Source organism: Austrofundulus limnaeus, unplaced genomic scaffold, assembly GCF_001266775.1.
Source record: "Austrofundulus limnaeus strain Quisiro unplaced genomic scaffold, Austrofundulus_limnaeus-1.0 Scaffold100, whole genome shotgun sequence".
In the NCBI taxonomy this organism is placed as follows: Eukaryota; Metazoa; Chordata; class Actinopteri; order Cyprinodontiformes; family Rivulidae; genus Austrofundulus; species Austrofundulus limnaeus.
Genome location: NW_013952502.1, coordinates 652,050 through 674,965, shown reverse-complemented (window position 1 = coordinate 674,965; position 22,916 = coordinate 652,050). Strand labels below are relative to the sequence as shown.

Sequence of the window (22,916 nt, the reverse complement as noted above, 5' to 3'; positions counted from 1 at the left end):
CACACACACACACACACACACACACACACACACACACACACACACACAACCTGGACTGGACAATGTGAAAACAACACACAAAAGCTGCTGAAGCTGTAATATTGCTACTCTCTTCTATCCAAGCCAGAGCAATTTAATCTCAGTGTCTTCCTCTGGCTTTATAAAATAATTGTGGTCGCCCGCACACTGTTTACGAAATTTATTAAGAAAAAAATAATTTAAAAAAACCTCTCTGCGAACATAATGTTTAGCACGGTGCCCTGAGGAAGTTCTGAGGTGTCACCAGCTGAAAAGATGGCGTCAGAAAACCAAAGACGCTCCTCCAGCTAAATGCCTGTTCACAAGGCTCTCATGCTACAGAGGTTATGACACTGTGCACCTGACAAATACCTGATGCCGAAGTTCAATCATCCCTACACTGAGGAGCAGAAGAGAGGGAGACATGAAGAAAACAATCAGGCAAATAAAAATCATCAACCTCATTTTCATTTCTTGTGCGATTAATTGATTTATTGCGATTAATTGATTTATTGCGGCAGGCCTAGCTGCAGGTCTTATAGCAGACATCCAGCATTTTATTGCAGTTTGAACAGGTCCAACTTTGATAACAAAATAAAAGTTATACAGCTTGAAGTTCCAGCTTCTCAAAAAAGCCTTTTAAATTTTTTTTCTTAAAATACAAAATATATTTAACAGTGTGGAAAACAGTCGTCAGGTCAGCAGGGAAACCACTTTGCAGTTTGGATAACTACAGTCCTCCACAAAAGCTTTAAACAACCCCTAATTTTTTTTTAAATGTGGATGTGAAGGAGTAAGGCTTGTAAGCTTTAGAAAGGGTCTCAATCAATGTTTTTTTAAGGCTTTCTGAAGGTTTTTCTTTTTGTTACTTTAAACTTTGACTGCTTTTTCACTTTCCAGTCCTTGTATGTGAACATTGCAGCATAATGTGTTGTCTTTGATTAGAGAATGATGAAAATGAACAAGCGGAGAACTAAAAAAATAAGGTCAGCCCTGAAAAACTACTTTCAGCAAATAATATGACCTTATGGCATGTTTTCAATTACAAAAACAAGAATATATTTTAAAAAGGTCAACATATTTATTTCTAATGTATACGTCTATATCTATAGTTTTTCTTAGACTAAAAATAAAAAATGTTGGTTTTAAATTATTGTAAAAAAAACAAACATTTTTAAAAGCCTTTTTATTAGATGTGGGGTTTAATTAAAATAAATGTATAAAACAGATTTCAAGTACACTTAAGTAATTGTCGAACACTCCCACACAAATGATAAATGGGAGGCCTATAGTGTATGTGTTTTTATGGTTAATTGGCCTCATTTAGCACAATTTTCAGCGCCATTCTCCTGTTTTTTTATAGCTGCCACAATGCTTCATGTTGAAGGCTCTCTGCAGCAGACAGCATACAGAATGCAGCGAGGATTTTGATGAGTTCATTAGGAGGCCACGCCGTTTATGCACGGTCACACATGAGGCAAAGGTCAGCCAGGATTACCCAGGTGGTCACTGTATGTGGGTGTCACTTTGATTTCAGACTGCACTAAAAGCACGCTGCTCCTCTGCAACAGCTAATTGGAAATCATCACATTTTTGCAATAGCATGTTGAATTCAATGTCCTTATTATTTTTGTAAAGTTGGAAGATGGCTAAAATAAACATACCTCGGGATGCTGGGAAGTCTAGTCCGTGTCACACTGCTGSTGTGAGTACAGAACAGACTGCCTGTTTGCATACAGAAAGCCCTAAAATGAGTTAAATCTTCTCTATAATCTCTGGGTGCTGTTTTTAAACATCTAACAGCTGCATCTCACATTTTTTTAAACAGTAAGTGAAATTTATCAAAACCACAAGAAGTCGCTTCTTTCAAATCTTATCTTCACAAATTGCAATTCCAGTTGGCTGTATTCATAATTCATCAGCATGGGTCAGGCTCATGATCATGTTGACATAACATTTGGTCTGACATTTCAGCCCTGCTCATGCCTGTCATTAGCTCTCACCACACGAAACCTCATCAAAGTCAGTCACACAAGTGAGCAAGAACAAAAGGGAGAGGAAGAGGCGGGAAAAATCAGAAAAAATACAAGTCATACTAATAATAAATACAGTACTGGTAAGGCATATGTCTATCTGATTGTTTTAGACTGAGAAATTGAGAGTATGTGAGTGACAGCAAAGGATAAATATGGACAYACACTGTCAACACTGCCAATCCAAAGCTCAAACTTGGGTACAACCTTTTTTTTTCATGAGCTGTCATCCGGCACCTGCTGCTCCTAAGCTAAAGAGAGAGAAAATAAATAAAAATAAAAAATGGGGCAGCAACACATCTCTGCCAATAAAAACAACAACATCATTCTGATTCCACAAAGGCAATGTGGGATGATATCAAAGTATAGCCGTTGTCCTCAAAGTCATTTCCGACCAAAGCAAGGACACGCCTCTCACACACATCAACCCCAACGAGCAGGATGACCGGAGTGCAGACAATAGGCAGGGGAGAAAAGGCAGGGAGTTCTTACAACCTCCTGTCAGAGGGTGACAGCTCTCCATCAGTCCACATCAAACAAGAGTACACTGCAGGCATACGAAGAAGAATGAACTCTGATTGACCAACACCAACCTGTCTCAACCTGTCGCTCTGCTGGATGTAACAGACCAAACAAACTGCCCTGTGCACTGTGTGTGTGTGTGAGGATCTGTGTGTGTGTGTGTGTGTGTGTAGAAGCTGGAGCTCAAGCCTAGACTGCGATAGAGTGGTCTGGCTTGTAAAACTGAGATGACTCAGGGTAAAGGTTGTCGATGGATCTTTGTGTGAAGATGACAAAATAAAAATGTAAAGGTTCCTCTTACCTGCAGCTTGAACCAGATCTGCAGTGGTCACGTTCTTGGGGTTTGGGCCGACTCTGAACGTCAGCGCGGGACCCAGGACGCTGCAAAATAAACAGCAAAGGAGAATCAGCATGCGAGGAAAAGCTTTGTAGTCTCACTGCACTTCATTTGTAATATATAATCGATGAAACTTTTACTTTTAGACAGAGGTAAGCTTGWTTTATGCTCCTGTCTTAAATCAGAGATAAGCTTTAACTCTGAGTCATTACAGCTCTGACACCACCTCGATTGGTTGTTCAGAGGCATAACAGTAATGGGATGACTTCAACACTCTATTCTGCTTCATAAATTACACCAAGGTTTTGCGTACGTCAAATAATGGAGGATTAAAAATAATAGATGGATGTAAATTTACAGTAAATTTACTTTAAACCAACAATGTATTAACTATTCAGAGATTGGGYATCTGATAATGTATTGATCTGATCAAACAGCAAACAGTCAAAYGATACTGGTCAGTAATTATAAACAAGACTGATGTTAATACCTTGCTGCTTTTGACAATTTTGTTTAAAGAATTACTATACATTCGAGCAAAAATAAAAGCTTGTGTAAAGCTACGATCGATGTTTATATTCAATATAAAAACTGACAGAGCACAAATACTAAGTAAGATATTTGCAAAGTGCCAAGCATGTCACATAGCTAAATCTTTAGGTGGATATAAAGTCTCATACTGGCACACTCATATAGCTAAGCTTTAGAATATGCATCAGTCTGATACAGGGTCATAGTTWCCACATAATGCTTAAAAAAGCACTGTTCGTCTTTAAAATGAAATAGTAAARGCAAATCATATAAGCATAAAATGAAAAATTTACAGATTTATGTATCAATGTGTATTAGATGAGTGTAACAAAAGGTTACAACATTGAATTTTAGGTTTTCAGAGATGAAATGAAGTAATCCTCATTGATGTTGTTGGTGTTAGATGTGCACAGCTGCTGAGTTCTTTACAGTTTTATGTGGCTTTGTTCTTAATAGTATAAATTCAGTAAATTTGTGGTTCAAGCAATGAGAGGCCTTTTTGTTATTTTGATATATTTCAGGTTATGTTGAAAGGATACATGTTAGAAATTGTAGTTCCATCATAATTTTAAGATTTAGGTTTAGCTTAAAAAATAAATGATGTGACAAGGAGCTTGCAAAAAAAATGGAAAAAGCAGCTTTAAAACCTGTCAGGCACTATATTGTGAAAAGTTATAAAATGGTTCAGTATGCACACTCTATCACAAACAACAACTTTTTTCATACAACAATTTCATAAACTGGATGTACCAAGTTTATTTTTGATGTTTTTGTAGATTTTCTTATTTTCAGACTAACAAGCTACAGTTTTGGGGTTTTGTTGTTGGCAAGAAAAAAATGTGACTGTTTGCTGCTGCTGTAACTTAGCTTTTAAGTAAATAAAAAGCAAGAAAGCATTTCACAAAATTTTATCAGCAACAGCACTACGATCGATGTTTATATTCAATATAAAAACTGACAGAGCACAAACACTAAGTAAGATATTTGCAAAGTGCCAATTTCTTCTCTGAAGATGGTAATCATCATTATTTACTAGCCCCCTTTTAGTTTAAATTCATGTAAAATCAAAAGTATAATTATTGTTTGAACACCTTTTTTATTCCATCTGGTCAGAAGTCAGCAACATATTTTTCTCTCTGGTGCAAAACAAACATGAGGTCTCTGAGGTTGGCCATGAAATAAAATCTAACAATCACAGCACACTCTCTWTAGTAGGTAGGAAAAATAAAACTGTAGTATTGTGACCTTAAAGTAACCCTACTCGCGTTTAGTTCAACTTCTTTATATCCCATATGAAAAGAGTTTTATAAAATGAAAAGCTGAAACTGAGAAGACGTATTTTTTGACCGAAAAAAATAAATAAAYACAACAAACAAATCCTGATCGTAGCTCCTCATAAAAAAGATCAACAGGCAATGAAAAACATTTCATCCCCCCATGAATGATGAAGACTCTTAGGAAATATCAGCAACAAACATGGCAGCAGCAGGATGAGGAGGTGAGATTATTTTTGTTTAGCTAAAGTTCAATTGAAACACGCAGACACCGAGGATCAAAACAAAGCATGTGTAAAGAAATCATCAATGCGCAAGGCAGATGCATTGGCCCTTGAAGAGAAACAGGATTTTAAAATACAAGAATTAAACATTCATCGTGCTATCGAGTATCTGGAGTATTTTCTAATGTCTCAAATGGTTAATTTTCCAGAAGCAAGTGAGCTGTAAAAAATTCAATCTGTATCAAATGCAAATCAGAAAAGTAAATGCTTATACTTAGATTACAGAGTTGAAGAATAAAAAAGATATTACTCTCCTGTGTTTATAATAATAATAATAATAATAATAATAAAAATCAAACTAAATCTAGGAACTGTTTATAACAGCTTAGCATGAAAAGGTGCTTGTCAGTCATTCACTCAGTAATTATGCACATAAATAATCATAATCCATAAAAAATTTACTAAACCAAGCTTAACGTACTCTAAGTTTTCACATTGAGCTAAAACAACCAACAATGTTCAGCTAAATCTATTTTTAGTAACTTTTTCAAAGTTCAAAATTCGTGAATTTTTAAAATAGGAAGCAATACTTTATTATAAGGTTTCACAAACAATATGAGTGGGGGGATGGCTAAAATATTCTCAGTATTGCAACTTTTTTAAAATAATTTGAGCATATCACAGCCATCAAATAAAAAAATTCAGGACAATGTTTTACTCACACCAGACAACACACGCAACTATAAAAAATGAATTTTCCTGTTTTAGTATGCAGACAAGGGGAAGAGTGCTGGAAAAAAGTGAAAAACAACGACCCCAAACGCTTCATTATATCAGTGACTGCTTAAAACAGCAGCCTCTTCCACAAAAGGCATTTTTTTATTTTTTATTTTTATAAAATAACTATGCACAACATGAATAATGCCCTGATACTGTTGTAAGATACAAAGATAAACTTTAATTTTCTGACAGCTGCAATGTGCACTAGTCACTGAGAACAGATCGTCTCGCTTTTTCTGCAGCCTCGGTCCACCCAAACCTTTCAGTATGCCATCGTACCTGATCTGTTAGGGCCTGGAAAGAGCACATACATTTTTAGTGTACTTCCTGCCAGACTGCGCTGTGCGACAGAGATGGAGACTCATCAGACTGCCAGAGTGCTGTGACCCAGAGCCACTCTCCATCAGTCAGCCCGCTACAGATGCAACGACAATCGGGCCGGGAGCAACGGGTGAGCCGATACTGCTCGACAGACGGACCCAACCGTGCACCGGTGCATTTATGAACACGCTTACATGCACGCCTACGAACGTGCATGCACAGCTCAGGACGAAATATGGCTTTCTCAAGCACCATCACCTAGGCTCTGTTTGCTCACGTAAATGTCAATGTTTCCACAATCTTTACCCCCGCATCTACTCTCCCTGGCCAGGGGGGCCACTGCCGGAGATCCCGATGCATCTCAAATTGAATTGACATGATTTTTTTTTTCATCTTTCCAAAGCCACACAAACACTATTTAAACACTCTGATGGAGAAAACACGGCCATAGCTGGGAGATAAAGTTAAGATAGATAAGTTTTCTGGAGGAATTCACACTTTTTCCTCTGTTTTCAGATGTATGAATTTGGACTTCATTTTAGCTCTGCTGGTGGGACATGATGAACGTGTGTATGTATGTATGTGTGTGTGTGTTGGCAGGATAATGTCAGGGAGGATGGTGTGTTCACTTGCACAGACTGTGTTAGAATGGACTTGTGAGTGTGCGTCCCACTCCCCCTAGTGCCATTGACGAGTAAAACACTTACGTCATCTCAAAGAGGCACCAACATCATGCTCATCAACATCCAAAACTACATTTTAAAGGAATAGTTTACCCTGATTACAGGTGGGTTCTAWCATGTTTGTGTTTAGCATCTGTGCTTTTTTAACACAATTTAAAAACTATAAAATTAGTATTCTCTTCTCAGACAGTCTGAAAGTCCTCTGCCTGCTTGTCACATTTGAGTGTCTCTTCTCTCTTCCTGCTATCAGGACTCATCAGAGTGGGTGGAAATGAGAGGCCGCCGAACAAAGCAGGCCGGCGTGCTCTGACCCAGCCGACACGTATTCAGACAGAAGCTTTCAAACACTCACCTGTCAACGCAGAGCAGCAAGAAAGAGCTTGCGTCATATCCTTCGCCTCGACTATTTTTACACGGCTGTGCTTTCATTACTTTGTAAAAGTGGGAAGGGTTGGAGGGAAACAAACTAGACCGAAAGTACATTTCCTCAATTCGTCTTCTGAAAAGAACAGTGGGGAAAATAAAATGTAAAAACATTTTAGACAGCTTCTTTGCAGGCTGTGGCTTTTACACCTCCTCATGTGTGCTGATACAGTGTCACACTGGAACATGGTTAAGTTCTTTTGAGGTAAATTAAAACTCAGAATTGATACCACAAATGTGAAATCACAGTGTTGTAGTACTCGAGAACRGTCTCAAGACTGCTTTTTGAAAGCTTCTGTTCCATCTTGGACTCGACCGCATTCATACTCGGTCACGTCTCGGTCATTGAGGACTCGAGATTTTATGTCAATATCAGTCAAGACCACAACAGTGAAAATATCACTAAACTGCCAGAATACTGTCCAGTTTATTTGTTAAATATGTATTTTTGTTACCACTGTCACMCATTTCACCCCACCTCATTCTTCTCGCACGTGGCACTCCACAAAAGTGAGCAGTGGTTGTCTGGGAGAGGGAGACGRTGTCTGCAAAATCTTCAGTAATAAAATTTTCCAACATAAATCATAAAGAATATATCTGTAAACAACGTCCAGAAGAAAGCATACAGCAAWYTGTAAATTTGTCAGTACTTCATTTTCAGAGATGGCAAGGACTACATCAGTTTATCGTCACTTATAAGGAAGCCCAAAGTAAGGTAAGCTATAAGTAAGGGATGCTAGCAAAGCTAGCTAACATTAGCAACATGCCTCTGTAACAAAATTATTCACCACAAAGACATTTAGTCAATATTAGCTTTATTAGCTACCTGTGTAAAGTAAACTGTATGTTTTAGGGCACTAGTTTTTTTATTTTATTTTTCAATCTTGGTCTCAAATTGGTTTCAGCTCCTAAAAGTCTTGGTCTTGTCTCGGTCTTGATAAACTCTTGGTCTTAGGTTAGGCGGTCTTGACTACAATACTGAGAAATTAACCGTGAGACACTATTTAAAAACAATTTAGGTTCTGTATTAAAAATCCTACGACGGAGCATTTGGGCCACACAACGAGATTTTTTTTAATTATTATTACGAGATTAAAATCGTAATTGTATGAGAATAAAGTCGTAATATTACTAGATTAAAGTCGTAATATTACTAGAAAAAAGTCATAATCATGACGTGTCCATTTTCCTGTTCCTCATTTCCTCCTTATTTTCCTCACACCTGCTGTGTACAGCCATGTCTCTGTGTCTATAAAGTAGTCCTTGATGACTTGTCACTGTTAGATTAATATGCTTTCATCCAAATTAGCTACGTGACGACTAAATCTGTAAATGCATCCGTTAATTACAATACAGCTTCAGTTTATAGTCGTTTGCACAATTTCCAAGTCCTGCTACTGATAATTTGATGCTAATGTGCTAAAAGATTAACTATTTATAGCAATACTAAAGAAMMACTTGACAAGTTGCTCAACATTCTTCGTTTTAATGCAGTGCTAACTGCATGCTTTTTTCGTGTAAAGGGTATGACTTTAATCTCGTAATATTATGACTTTAAACTCATAATATTATGACTTTAAACTCGTAATATTATGACTTTAAACTCGTAATGTTATGAATTTATTTCTATACGACTTTAATGTCATAATATTATGACTTTATTCTTGTAATTTAAAAAAATATATCTCGTTGTGTGGCCCCAATACTCCATCGTAAAATCCAATATAAACCTGAGGGAGAAAAGAAATCTTAAATACATGTCAAAAACGTAGAGTATGTTATTTTAGCTGCAGTAAAAACATTTTTTTRATTCTCAGTTTGCCCTTTTCTTCACATGAAATGCTTTAAAATCATTTGCCAACAACACATACACCTACAAATCCATATACACCATTTTGAAATGAGTCAGTAAGGCTGCAAAGTAAGTTCTAGCTTTTGTGGTATTTTGATTTTAAACAGAACCTCTTAATGCAAGAACACTTACTGCATTTTAATGAGTAAAAGCACCTTTACACAAACACAATAATGTCACTGGCTTTTCATCAACATTAAGATAATGACATTAATCATCGCTTGCATGAGGAGTTAATTTTGAGTGATATGAAATGACAGCTGTAATAACAAAATTAAGTAAAATCAGTGCCAGCGTGATGACACATGCGGGTGTTCTGGCTCATCAAAACTAAAAATGGAGGTTGAATTAAAAAGGCAGAGATCTCCGTGGCTGCATTAATGTTGGGTTTTACACAATAAATGTTATTCAAAGCTGAATATTCTGTACTTTAGTTGCATTGCGGTGGCACACTGCGGCTGACTGGCTTAGTCTTTTACATGCTGCAGGTGTTATTGAGCCACCCAGACTTCACTTTTCCTGCAAGAGCATTTCAAAAGGCTTGTCAGATCTTAGACAAACACACCTCCTCTGCCTCCTACATGGTCTGACACCAAGCGCACAGAAGAATCATGGCACAGATGCAGAATGGACTGGGTTCAAGGACAGTTCAGTTGCTTATTAATATATTAACTGCCTCCTGCTGGACTGTTTTAGATGACTACTTTCAGTTTTCTTCCATTTAATCAACTAAGAGTTGTTTGAAAGCTAAGCTGCCTTTGTCTGGCGAGAGATGCAGTGAAAAACAAAGTGTTTTGAATACAGTGGAGACATCAGTGTGTGCCTGGAGATAATTGGGCCTGATTTCTCTCACTGCACGAAGTCAAACACTTGTAAAGGTCAGAAAACAACCAACGCCGACAGTCTCTTGCAGTTTAGTGCATCATTTTTACACAAATCATCCTTCCAGTGGATGGGAAACCTTTATCCTTCTTTTTTAAACCCCAAAAATGTTATCAATGTAACCAATTATTCTTGATTTGGTGAATAGTCTGTAATCTGTGAGGTAAATCCAATGACAGTRTATTGTGTTTACACTTACGAGAGCTGGGTGAGATCTGCAGCATGAAGGTTCAACCTATGTGTCAGCTTCTCCATTAGGTCCGTGGCCCGGTCATTGGTGAGAGACCTGGTTGAAACACAAAACACAGCTTGTTTGAAGGCTCACAGCAATAAAACATTTGCTCAGAAATCCAACTATTATTTTAAAGATTTTTAAGGGAAATACAGCTGCAATTCATTCCCAAAAATGGGTCATTGCACACAAGCAAAAGCTATGGTTGTCTGAACGGATGTTCTGTGGAAATTTGCACATTGAAGACAGACACAAATAAACACACAAAGCAACTGTGCCATGGGAAAAGGGATCAGCTGCCTCTCCAGGCTTGGTAAATCACCTGCTTTTTTTTTCCAGCAATGAAACAAACAATAAGGTGCAAATGGAACCTGCATGAGGTGTAATGGCTGTATCATATGGATACTCCTTCCTCTCCCTATCCTCGTCTCATCTTTCTTCTTCCTCTGCATCGACTTTCTCTGCCGTGCGTGCCTGCAGCCTCAGACTAAAAACGTGATAACAAGGAGCACACAAACACACACAGGCACGCGCACGCTCTCACTGAGAGATGAAAATAATAAGGTGCAAATGGAATGAAGGTGAAGTGTAATGGTGGTCTGATAAAGCCATGCCTCATCTCAGCTCAATCCATGGCTGCTTTCTCACTCAGAGAGTAAATCGCCAGACAAATAGACCAAACAAAGGCAATCTGTGGACCGGCGTGTCGTWGACAGGAAATGAGAAGGCCATTCTCCCAAACACACGAAGGAAAAGCTACTTTATTGCTGACAGCTTAACCTGGAATCGCTGAGAATTACTGGCAAGTGACTGCAAGGTGACACGCGCCAAAAAGTCATGGATCATGACGAGACATTGTCRAAATTTTGTTGCCTTTCTATAATAGAGAAATGGGGAAGTAAACAGTGAAAAACAATTTCATGGAGGACCGGGTACTGAGAGCAATATCATTTACTGAGTGTGTGTTCAGTTTTCAGACACACTCCACCATCTTTAGTTAAAAAAAATCTTAATGTGGACACATTTAGAAAGATCTTCTGAGGTGGGGTTCAGTGTAAATGTTATTAAAAATATTAAATTAGCTATTGTAGACACATCAGCTCTTTRAATTACCTCATTTGAAACAAATAGAGTTTAATTTTGACCATAATGAAGAGTTAATGCCTAGTCTAAAGGTGGCATAGACCAAAGTGGATTGCCTGGGTTCTAAAATAACTCTAATGTTCGTGCAAACGCTGTTTTATAAGCCTTCATACTTTTCTGTATTTGGARTTTRTCTCAAACTGAGGTTGTTCAAAGAGCTGACTATAACAGGTAGAGTATTTTAACYATTTAAAATATATCCACAGAACCCCACGTCAAAAGATCTGAACTGTCTCTTAAAGTCTGAAATCTGCAAAATTTTGTTAAGTGTGGTATTTTACAGGTCACAGTTTTCTAACAGAAAAGAAAAAATGCACACTTTAGCTGATTTACTCCTCCTTAAGAAAAGTGGGGGATTCTTATTTTTTTCAATTTTTGAAGGGTTTTGGAAGCTGAAGTTTCACCAAAGCTATTCCAGACACGTTCACATCCCTTTGCGGTAATTCTAGCAACTGGAGAGCTCCAGGAGTGACTTGATTGTTGATGCTTGCACTTTTCCCCCTTGGGCTTTTCTGTCTCTTTCTCCTGCATCCATACCTTTCCACTCCCCCTCACCCACCCACCCGCACACACTTTCTGCACAAACCACCCCAACCCTCCCCCTACATCTCAACACCCCACCCCACCCCTCCTTCTCTTTCTGCCACCAGCACAATGTCAGGAGCTGTTGGATAAGCAGGCTTGTGTAGCCTCACTGCAGGGTTCGAAGAAGCAGGGAATAACAACTGTGCAATCATGATGTCAGCAGCGAATGCAGAGACACCTCTGTAGGTGTCCACTAAGTGGGTGGAGGACAGATGAGGAGGAGGAGGAGGTGAAGTTATTTCACTCAGAAGGTGACCTGTTTCCTTCCTCGTATATGTGAAGTGCGCATTCATCTGCTACTCCTATCTGTGCAGCAGGAAGATGACGACTGTACTTACATCAGACCTTTATGAGGCCACGTGTGTCGAACAGGTGAAGGACAACCAACTTACACTCCACTTGATAACGCCATAAAAGGATTTGAAAGAGCGCCAGGGGCGAAGACCCAGTTGATAGAAACGTATCTTTGCTCAGACCCGACCCGAGGGAAAGGGAAGAGAGACGGAGCAGCAGAGAGGACTTGGCTACCCTTCCTCACAAAGTGTCTTCATTAAGGCACAGTTATGCTTTCATGCTGACGGATTTATCATCTCTGCTATTGTAATCAGGTCACAAAAATCACACACAAAAGATTTCAACCCACAGCATCTTTTTCCATAAAGACGAGAATATGTAGGTGGGCTTTGACAGAAATGGTACCTTTTAAAGCCAGTTTTAAGAAGGCAGACATATACTTTGTATTGAGGTACTTGAAAGAGGTCCATTAGTATGTCAGAWTACAAAAGCTACAATATAAAGAAGCTATGAACATCAAAACATTTAGAAAGAAAGGGGGCTTGCACTACTGCTGGGGCGGCTTTTAAAATCACATGGTTTTAAGATCACAAAAGTAACCAAGGGGACTAACATACATTAGACCTGATTTAATGTGTTTGAAATATAGCAACAGATAATATGAAACAAATGTGGTTCACATATATTTATTCCTACAGGGCTGCCACTCACACCTTTCTATTTCATTCACCAAACTCTTCAGTTCGGGTATTTTTTTGTGGGGGTGTTTACCCCCCAAAATTTCTGGCTATCAGTACACTATAAAGAAGGACATGCAATCATGCTATAAAATAACCAAACATTCAATTAATTTTAAGATTTCAAGAATTGGGCCATAATAACTCTTCTGGTCTTTGGAGAATTTAAAGTTAGGTTTAATACCTTACACAAACARTAAACTTGAATTATGAGAATATAAAAGATAAAATATGAACCCCATCTAATAAAAGGCRTTTCAACAGTTGTGCAGTGAGAAATTCTATCATTCAGTAATTTATTTTTATTTCTTTAGTTCCATATCACAACAAAAGTCGTGTCAGGATGCTGATTCTTTCAAGCCTTCTCTGTGTGAATAAGACTAAATGTGATCCACTCACTCTGAGCCCGTGATGATGTAGCCAAAGTGTCTGTCCTTCCCTCTGCTGGAAAACTCCTTGACTCCTACGTGGACCAGCTGGGTTTTGATCTTCATGTCCTTCTTCTGCGGCTCCTCTGGCTGCTGATTTCCTGCTGGAGCCTGATMCGCCTGCATCCACCTGTCAGTCTCGGAGCCCACCTGGGCATCAGACCCATCTGGTCCACCGCTCAACCGCAGGGTGGAGCCTTCCTTTGCGGGGACGGACACGATCTTCTCCTCAGAGAGGTGGGGAACTGGAACTTGGCCCTGCATTGTTTTACTGTGGACGTTCTCGAGTCCCACTAGTTTCTGAAGGGGAGGCGGTGGTGGGCCGCTGTTTACTCCTGGAGCGTCGCCAAACGGCTCCATGTTGAGGTAGTCCAGCAGCTTGGAAAAAAATACTGAGTGCTGTTTGGGGGAAAAAAATGAACTGTTTTGTTATGCCAAGTTTTAAAGGGATCCATGATTAGTTGTAACATTAGATATTATTTGACAAACATGTATTTAAACTGTAAAATAAAGACTGTAAAAATACTGTGGGATGTTCAGTTTTTATAAAAAAAATTTAACACGGACGGAGCCATTTTATTTACATGCAAAGCATTCTGGGTAAATGATGACGTGGATAGGTCCTCGGTGTGAGCGAGCTATATCCACCCTGAAGGTTAATCTTGGACAATATCTGATGATTGACTCTTTTAAATGAAACCAGAGAGCGTTGACAGAGAGGAGAAGGTAGAAATGACTCAGCTGTAACTGAAAATATGGATGGAGGACAACAGAGCTGCTTCATGGAAGAAGAACCCCAGCTTAGCCTGTTAGCTTTAGCATTAGCACTAATGCTGTATTGCCTTATGTGTATTAGCTCAGCGTTAGCTCAACAAACCAAAGCTAAACTGAGGTCCTCCATCTGTATTTTCAGTTACAGCTGAATCATTTCTACCTTCTCCTCTCTGTCAACGCTCTCTGGTTTCATTTAAAAGAGTCAATCGTCGGATATTGTCCAGGATTAACCTTCAGGGTGTATATAGCTCGCTCACACCAATGACCTATCCACGTCATCATTTACCCAGAATGCTTTGTGTGTAAATAAAATGGCCCCGTCCGTGTAATATATTTTTAAACTTTTAGTTTAAAAATTATAAAAACTAAACATCCTACAGTATTTTTACAGTCTTTATTTTACAGTTAAAATATATTTTTATCAAATAAAGTCTAATGTTATAGCTAATCGTGGATCCCTTTAATGGAAATGACAGTTTATAAAGTTGATAAAATTTATATTTTCATTGCCAAACATAGAAAAGGTGTGAATTGTTTCTTCTGGCATCATTTCTGAGACCGAGTGCTGATTCAAAAGATTAATAATTATAAAACGTTTTTCTAGCCAACTATTAAAGTGTGCATTCAGTTTCATGACATGTTTACAGTCAAATAAGAGATTTGCACATCACTAAGAAGCTAGAAGTCTTTCAGGTTCTAAACATTCAGCAACAAATAACAGGACGTGCAACTTTTCAAATCACACCTTTAAAGCAGCATTTAAAGTGAATGACAAGCAAGCCTGGACATATCTCCCTCCCTGAGAAACCAATTTGTTTTTGAGCAGAGCAATTTTAAATTCACCTTGTCAATGGACTCTTTGTCGGCAMCGTCTGTTTGTTGGCCTGGAAACAAACACAATGTATGTGAACAGACTGTGTGAAAACCAAGGTTCTCCTTTGTGTTTAGCAGAGAAAAGCAGTTATGACACAAAATGAACGGCTCAGAAATACATCAGACAGAATTCTGTATGAGCATTACATGAACAAAGCCTTGCTATATCATTTATAAACTCACAATATCTTGTAGTCTTGTATTTATTAAACAATAAATTATGCCCCCCCCCCCAGCAAAACAAACACTAACCTTGTTGCTTTACTTTCAGCATGTCTTTCAGATTCTGCTCTTTATGTGATTTCAGGTCCTGGTCTTGATTCAGGCGCGTTGCTGCCAGTGGCTCCTGGTTACCCTTCATCTCCCCCGTGGAGGTAGTGGCTCCCGGTCCTGGCTCCTCATCGACCTCCTGCAGAGCTCCTGTGATGATCTCAGCCAGTCGGTCCAGGTCTTTGCCCATCAAAGCCTCCATGTGAACGTTGTGTCCCCCCAGCTGCTTTACCGCATTCAGGAAGAATCGATCTGAACAGAGAGGAAAACCAGATTAATAGAAATAAAGTGTTCCACACAATTTACACACAGCTACATTAACATGATGTGCTGYAAAAATTGAAACCCGAGTGTGAAATATGTAATAAAATCTGCATCAAAAGCTGAACCTACCATCCGTGGTGCTGAGAGGCTGTTTTGCGGTGAGCTGGTTTGAGCTAGCCTTGAAGAGCAGTCTGTTGAGATCAGGCTGCGCAGTTTTGGAGCCGAAAGCGGCCTGTGGCTCTGCATGATTGCTGTGAGCTGGCTGCGTGTAGCTGAGGTAGTGAAGCTTCCCTTTGGGCCACGCAGCCTCAGCACCTGTGCTGCCCTGCTGAGTGCCTGATACACCAGAAAGAAGCTGCTCCAGATGGTTGGAGAGGAGCTTGTTCTTGTCCTGGCTGGAGTAGGTTGTACCGAGCTTGGGGTGCTTGCCCTCTCCACTTTTGGTGATGACTTTGGTGACTGGAGGCTGGCCAGCTCCTTTCTGAAGGCTGTAGATGGTTGTCTCCTTCCAGCCCTGTTTGGGTTTTGGCTTAGCTGCACTATCAGGCCTGATGTCTTCATTCTGAAATACAAAGGTTGCCACAGAACATGAAGAACATTATTAATTTGTCAGACAATTATTTTTTTTCAATTCTAAGCTGTGTGAATGCAATAAGTTAAACAGTCAGGTCTCAAAAAAATTGTCATATTTTTACAGCAATACTGTTCACAATGTGTCTTTTACCTTGAAACATTTCTATGATAATAGTTTATGTATATATACTCATCAATAACTTAAATAAAACTGTGCTGATCCTCCCTGTTACTCACATGTTCTAATATTTTTTTGATGTTTGCAATATCCCCAAATATATTATTTTATTCAAGGATTCAAGAGTTTATTGTCATTGTCAAAAGGCAACGAAATTGTGTTTGGAGTACAACACTCAGTGGTAGTAGCAGATTTCCCATTAAAAGTGCATATGAGGTAAAAGTGACACCAGTGCTTGCACACATACATCTTACAAAAAATATAAATGAATAAACAAATAAATAACCAGCTCTCCAACCCTGCTATAATAAATAAGTGAAAATGTAAGTATTCACTTATTTATGGAAAAAAAATGTATAAATATCTAAAGGGAGAATTCAGATTTTTCAAAGAAGGGTTTTGTGTAAAATAAAATTTAACACAGCTGATGTTCCAGCTGAAATACTTTGATAGACCTACTGGACTAGGCTGTACAGGAAGAGTTACAGCTAGCTGTCYGTAGTTCAGTCTGTAAATATTTAGAGAATTCTACTATAATAAAAATGTGAGAAAAAATGAACAGCAATTCATAAGTTTGTTGGTTTYGAGGTTGGTGTTGTTTTAAGAGCGCAGCAATTTGTTTTTGTTTCTGCCCTATTCAGACTAGCGTTTAGCTCGTCATTCCTTCCAGAATTAAACTTTATTTCYCTACATAGAGTGAATTCAAAAAACTATCTACAGCAGGTAAARTAATAATTGCCAATTTTTCCACAGAACGTCACTTCAAAAGATCTGAGCCACAGCATCTCTTTGCATTAAGTGCTAAATAATAAATGCGCCTATGTGAACATGCTTGACTGAAAAACATCYGAAAAACGTTACGTTAGCCACAACTACACTGATCCACTTCCAGCCTTATTTTTGTATATTTCTGAAAAGCTGAAGTGGCAACATTCATTCGATCCATTTTCATCCTGGTCTGGGGCTCCTCAGGAGCTTTTGATTGCTCCACGAGAACATCAAATGGGCTGAATCGGGTCACCATCAGTGTGCCACGCTTTAGAATAAAAATGACAAGCAACCTGGGCTCAATGAAATGGGACAGGATATGAATAGGGATTCCAGATCAAAGACAACTGCCCTTGGAAATTGCATTATGGAAATCCAAGATGAGATAATGTCACTCAAAGAGTCATTTCATGCATTTCCACAACAAAACTTTAAAAGCACATCTCTGCTGTTTGAGAAGCAGCAGTATTCCTTATCTTTGATGGTAAAAAAAGTCTAAGTTAGCCATATGAGTTTATATTCCACATATGATGAAACATGTATCTACRTTACAATGCTAGATACACAGGTGTTTAGAGGCATTTTTGCCATTTGAGAGTGCAGCTGGGATTGATACCAGCACCAAACTGTGCAATTTTGTCCTTTCTTCTCTTTTTGACTTTGTCCCTGTGAAGACAGGGAATCWTTCTTTCTATGTGAGTCATAACAGCCCACGCACGCAGCATACAGTACATCCGAGGCACTGAACAGCATTATTATCCAAGTCACTGCAACACTAATACCAGCTCTCTCCCTCGATGCCATTTTCTGTCTTTCAAACGTATACAGAGAAAATGTCAGTCTTTCTCAGCTCGGCATACTGAGGGACCATAATGGCATTAGCACAGCAAGGCGGAGGTGCTCTGCCATTCATGCTAACCATGTTTGCCTCTTTCCATCACGCTGCCCAACAAAGAAGCTCATTTCATCAATAAGGAAGGTCCTGAACTCTTCAACTTTGCATTATGGCTGCACTGACACGGCAGCAGGAAGCGGCTCAGCTATGAAGGATTTCAAGAACATTTCGCACAAAGCCGGGTGTCCATCCTAAATATGAGAAGTGAATAATGTAAAGAGGTGATGAAGGACCTTTGTGTAAAAAAGGGTTCCTGCTCAGTAGGGGAGAAGGAGATGACAGAAAGAATGAAACAAAAGCRAAGAAAGGATGACACGATGAAAGAAAACGACAATAAATGACTCTTGGACAAAAGGGGAAAGACAAGAAGATGTCCTCTAATAAATTGACATTCCTGAGATGGGTTTGGTTTGGTTTTATTTACTTCATAGAAAAATAAGACAGTATTTTTGGCCTTCATTTTCAGTGCAGAATTATTTTAAAGCTCTAAACTTTTATTTGAGTATTGAAAACAGTTTCACCTGTGACAAACTTAAACCTGAGTTTGAGTGTTTACAGTATTGGACAATAAAYAAAGGGCCATTAACAAAGTTTACTCAAAGGTTAAACATTTTCGAGCCAGTCAGTGTGAGCGCTGACAATTAATTTGCCATTTTTGTGATAATTATGACGTGTTATTTTTCATTTTTGTCATAGACAAATTKTTTTGTTCTTATCTATGAATCGTTTTACAACACATTTAAATATTGGAAAAAAAAAACTAAAAACCGTGTAAGCTTTCTCAGCAAATGAATAAATTAAMGTCAACCTCAATGAGAGATTTTGGGGTAAAAAAAGACATCTAAATCTTTCCGTATATGCAGATGATAAGTTTGGACAAAATTTGGTACAAAGTAGGTTTACTGAAGTCTAAACTTTGTCATCGACATTAATTAAAGGTCTGACTTTGTCCGAACTTGGAAAGACAAAAAAGTAATTGCTAAGGAAGAAGTCAAACTTGTGAACTCCGGCTAATGAGCACTTCCTGCCCCCTACAGAGTTTTTTAACCACATCTGCAACCAGACACTAGACCGTTAACTTAATCTGACCACATGCTGAAAACTAGTCCTCTGATTGACTAAGGTAAAGTTAATATTAACCTTTTCTGTGCCAGTATCCTTTTCTGTATCAGGCTGTTTGTWATTTATTATAAATTTAATACATTGTGGCCGTATGAGGTAGTGAAYCAGATAAGGTGCACCAAATGAGAATAGTGAATTATTATGAAATGCAAAATTCTACTGAACCTTTTTAAAAAACAATACTGTCATAGTTAAATGTATGTACACCTTCTTCCCATTATAGGGCATCATCAATGTATGTTTTTTTTTAATTTACCAGGTTAGAAAATGAAGCAAAAATGACTTTACATGAACAAATTAACATGACATATTATATTGTCCTTATCAATTTAACAAAAGCTAAGACAAAATTTAGAAGCATGCATGTGAAAGARTACAACCCACATTTTTATAGTTTGTAGAAACGAGTTTGGTCGCAATAACATGAAATAATAAATTAAGGCTTTGATTTTTCTTATGATCTCACATAAAATTTGTGAGTTGAAATGAATGTCTGTTTTTTTATGTTGTCATTAATAAATTTCAATCCAGCCACATACAGAGKGCAAAAACAAACAAAAATGTTTTGATGACAACCATGTTTTACCATCACATTTGTAATTATTGATCTTTGTGTACTCATCACAGCTACTTTTGCACCATGTTGCCATCTCACCTGAGTCTTGCTTCCCTCTTGCAGACGCTCTGTTTGTTGATCCAGTTCAGCCGGTGGCAAAAAGCCCAGCCCCGTCAGATACTGCTGAAGGTTTCTGCTCAGCTCAGCCTGCGCGGGCCTCGCTTTTCTGTTCTTAGAGCTGCTGTACGTCGTCAGGCGGCTCGAAGGTGAGTTCTGCTGGCGGAGGGGGATRTGTCTCAGCTTGGAGAGCTCTCTGGAGATGACCTGTTGAGTGATGTCGTCCTGCCAAGTCAAACCTGGAAACAAAGAGGTCAGGAATGAAAATTGGAAAAGCCAAGCAATTAAAGTTGGGTCATCCTTCTGGTCTAAGTTGCTTTTCCAGGTTAAAATTAGCTCACCGCTCTACAACTTGGGGCAAACTTTTAAACTTACTTTAAAAATGGAATTTGATATAAAATAATAAGTAATAATAAGTTTTTTATGTCTGTATCTCCATATCCTTTTAAATATTTGGGTAATAACACTACTAACAAAATCTTAGTCTTGAAGAAATTTGTTCAGTAGAATGTAAAGTTGACTCTAAAACAAAAAAATGGTTATCAAACACGTCAAGTTGAAGAATTATTTTAAAATAAAATTAGTAACAAAGAGTTTTATTGCCCTTTGTTCTTGGTCATTTATTTACTTCTACTTCTAAAGATATCAGACAAACTTTGAATTTATTTCTTATTTGTATTCTCTCATTTTTGTGTGGAAGTTTTTTTTTGTAAATCATTGGTGTTTTTTGTTTCGTCACACCCTTTTTCATCAAAAAATCATGGCACTACTGTACAGAATCGTACGTCAACATAAACATGTACACTCGCACACAGACAGCACAGCCACTCCACTAGCCTGGAGAGAACGTCACACTGTGGCCTGATGTCATGCCAACATCTCAGCTAATTGCCAACACATGGTTAGGATGCAGAACTCCTGGGCAGGGGCAAAGCACACTGGTGCCAGGACCAGATGGAGCTACTCAAGCAAAGAAAGAAAGAAAGAAAAAAAAAAGAAACCCAAAACATGGCTCCTTTCCCAACAAGCCAACAGGCACAGAATTCCATCAGCAAAGGGACACACCGTGGATAATATACTTTCCTGCAGAGCCAAGATGCTCACTGATGACACTTAAGCTGTGGTGCAGAGGCATTTTTAATGACAACTAACCAGCTACATTTTGGTGCAGAGTCTCGATCACCTTCAGCACTCAAGACACTGATAAACACAGTTAATCATATAGATATAATTAAATAAAACAAAAGCTAGCTGATATTGAAGGAATTTGAGGAAAGCATGAAACTATTAACCCAGCAAAATGTCTCCATTAGCCTGGTTTCTCGTAGAGGTTTAGAAAACACTAACTGAGGATCTGAGAGCTGCAGAGGAGTTCCTGATGCCTCCAGTCATTCTTTTGGCAGCGTTGACTGGAGCACGAAGCAGAATATGTTGCCAGTCTTCTGGAACGCAGCTCAGCCATCAATCCACACAACAATGACATTTAACTACCCGTGGCTTACCCGATGTGGGGCATCCTGGCTATACGTTACCACAGTGATGATCATTTACGCTATCATCAGCAGCACTGGGAGGGTGGTGGATTCTGATCTGTTCCATATGCTGCCTGCAGTTTACTGCAGCTGGTTAAATGCTTTTCAGAGTAAATGTGTTATTTCACCACAAAGTGGATGAGACTGGCTTCACTGACTGTGACACCTCTATTGCTCTGTCTCCTGGGAATGGGGGAGGGGGGGGCACTTATTTTCATGCATACTGTGTTTTGTCAGTCTGTGATGGGCACACTTGACGGAAAAGGTATGTCGACACAAATTACAGAGTCAAAATGAGTCGTTCCGCAAAGCAAAACGTCAACAAGAGCGGTGATATGGCTTTTCAAGTGGGGCAATGGGGGGGTGAGTTCCTCTCGGTCGACCCCTCAGCTGATTATTCCGTCCCCCCCGAAGAGTCGAGTCCAGAAGAAGAGCGGGCTTCATCACAGAGTGCTGCCACTTTCTGCCTGCTGACGGTAGCCGTCCCATTTCAGGCAAACGCCTCAATTAATTAGCGCCTTGCCATTAGCACAACAGCTTTAAAAAAAGGGATGATATTTCAGTTGGCCTTCTGTCTGTTTCCTGTGTGACAGAAGAGAGAGGCAGAGGGGATAGGTGGGAGGTCTCCTACATATTCAAAGCCTATTAGATGATTTCCTGTCTACAAGTCTTCTTGTTTCATCTGGAGTTTTTTTATGCAGATTCTCCCCTTTCCTTTACTCCTGTCCACCAACTGATTTTAAAGCCATTAATTGAAAAGACTGAATAATTTAGTAGCGAGTTCAGTCTAATTGGTCTAAACGAAACATGTCACTTCAAGTTTGACACATAAATGCAACGAACAGTGCATTAGCGAAGACAAGCACCAAAATCTATCCGTAAGTGCCACTTGTAAGACACAATTTGTTTTTCGAAGGTGTCATGCTTTTTCAAATTGATTTCAATTTTCTTTTAAAATTAATTGGGACAATCTGTGTTTGGGACAAACAAAATGCAATTTTTTGCAAACCGTTTAAGTCCTATATTTATTCAAAAGAGGTCAAATACAAGACGCTGAGTTTAGAAAAATGTTCTTTCTTTTCTCATTTCCATTTTGTTGACAATCTTACATTTAATTAAAGAGTGCAGTCAACCCTAAAAGAAAATAAATAAATGAAAGTATCTTTTTTTTTTTTCATTGCAACCTAAAATCTCTCCCTGCATGWTAGTTTGTGAATGTTCTCTGCAGCACTATCCTCCCTGGTTGGGAACAAATCAGAATCTGAGAAAGAGCTAGCCCTGCTGTCTGTCTTTCCCAGAAGGCATTTTTTGCACAGGAGGTAAACTAGGACCATAAATAACACGTTTCAGTAACTCTGTCGAGGCGTGATGTCAGTTTATGGTCAATGATTCTCCCATGATTGACAACTCCTGTCGATTGGCACTAAAGCGTATGTCACAATGCATCATCTTATTTATCTTTACGATGACATTATATCTTCTGCTCTGCACAGGGTCCAGAGAACAATTGACTGCAGGTCACTGTAGTTTAACGCGTTTTTTTTTTCTGGAGTGAAACTGACTGCTGAGCCTTGTCCACTCCTCAACTCCACTCCACTGCTCAAAAAAAATAAAGGGAACACTTAAACAACGCACGCTAACTCCCGATCTTAATCAATGAAATATTCACATTGAGTACTTTGTTCTGTACAGAGT

The 22,916-nt window shown here is 38.8% G+C and overlaps 1 protein-coding gene across 1 annotated transcript in view; it reads right to left on the bottom strand.

Moving 5' to 3' along the window:
• Nucleotides 1-22,916, bottom strand: part of ptprn2 (protein tyrosine phosphatase receptor type N2) — a gene marked incomplete at its 5' end in the record, with an annotated part of 140,991 nt that overhangs the window by 80,577 nt on the left and 37,498 nt on the right. The window contains 7 exon segments of the mRNA XM_014013339.1: nt 2,875-2,954; nt 10,080-10,166; nt 13,271-13,698; nt 14,917-14,957; nt 15,199-15,468; nt 15,610-16,042; nt 19,672-19,928. Coding sequence (XP_013868793.1) covers nt 2,875-2,954; nt 10,080-10,166; nt 13,271-13,698; nt 14,917-14,957; nt 15,199-15,468; nt 15,610-16,042; nt 19,672-19,928 — 1,596 coding nt within the window.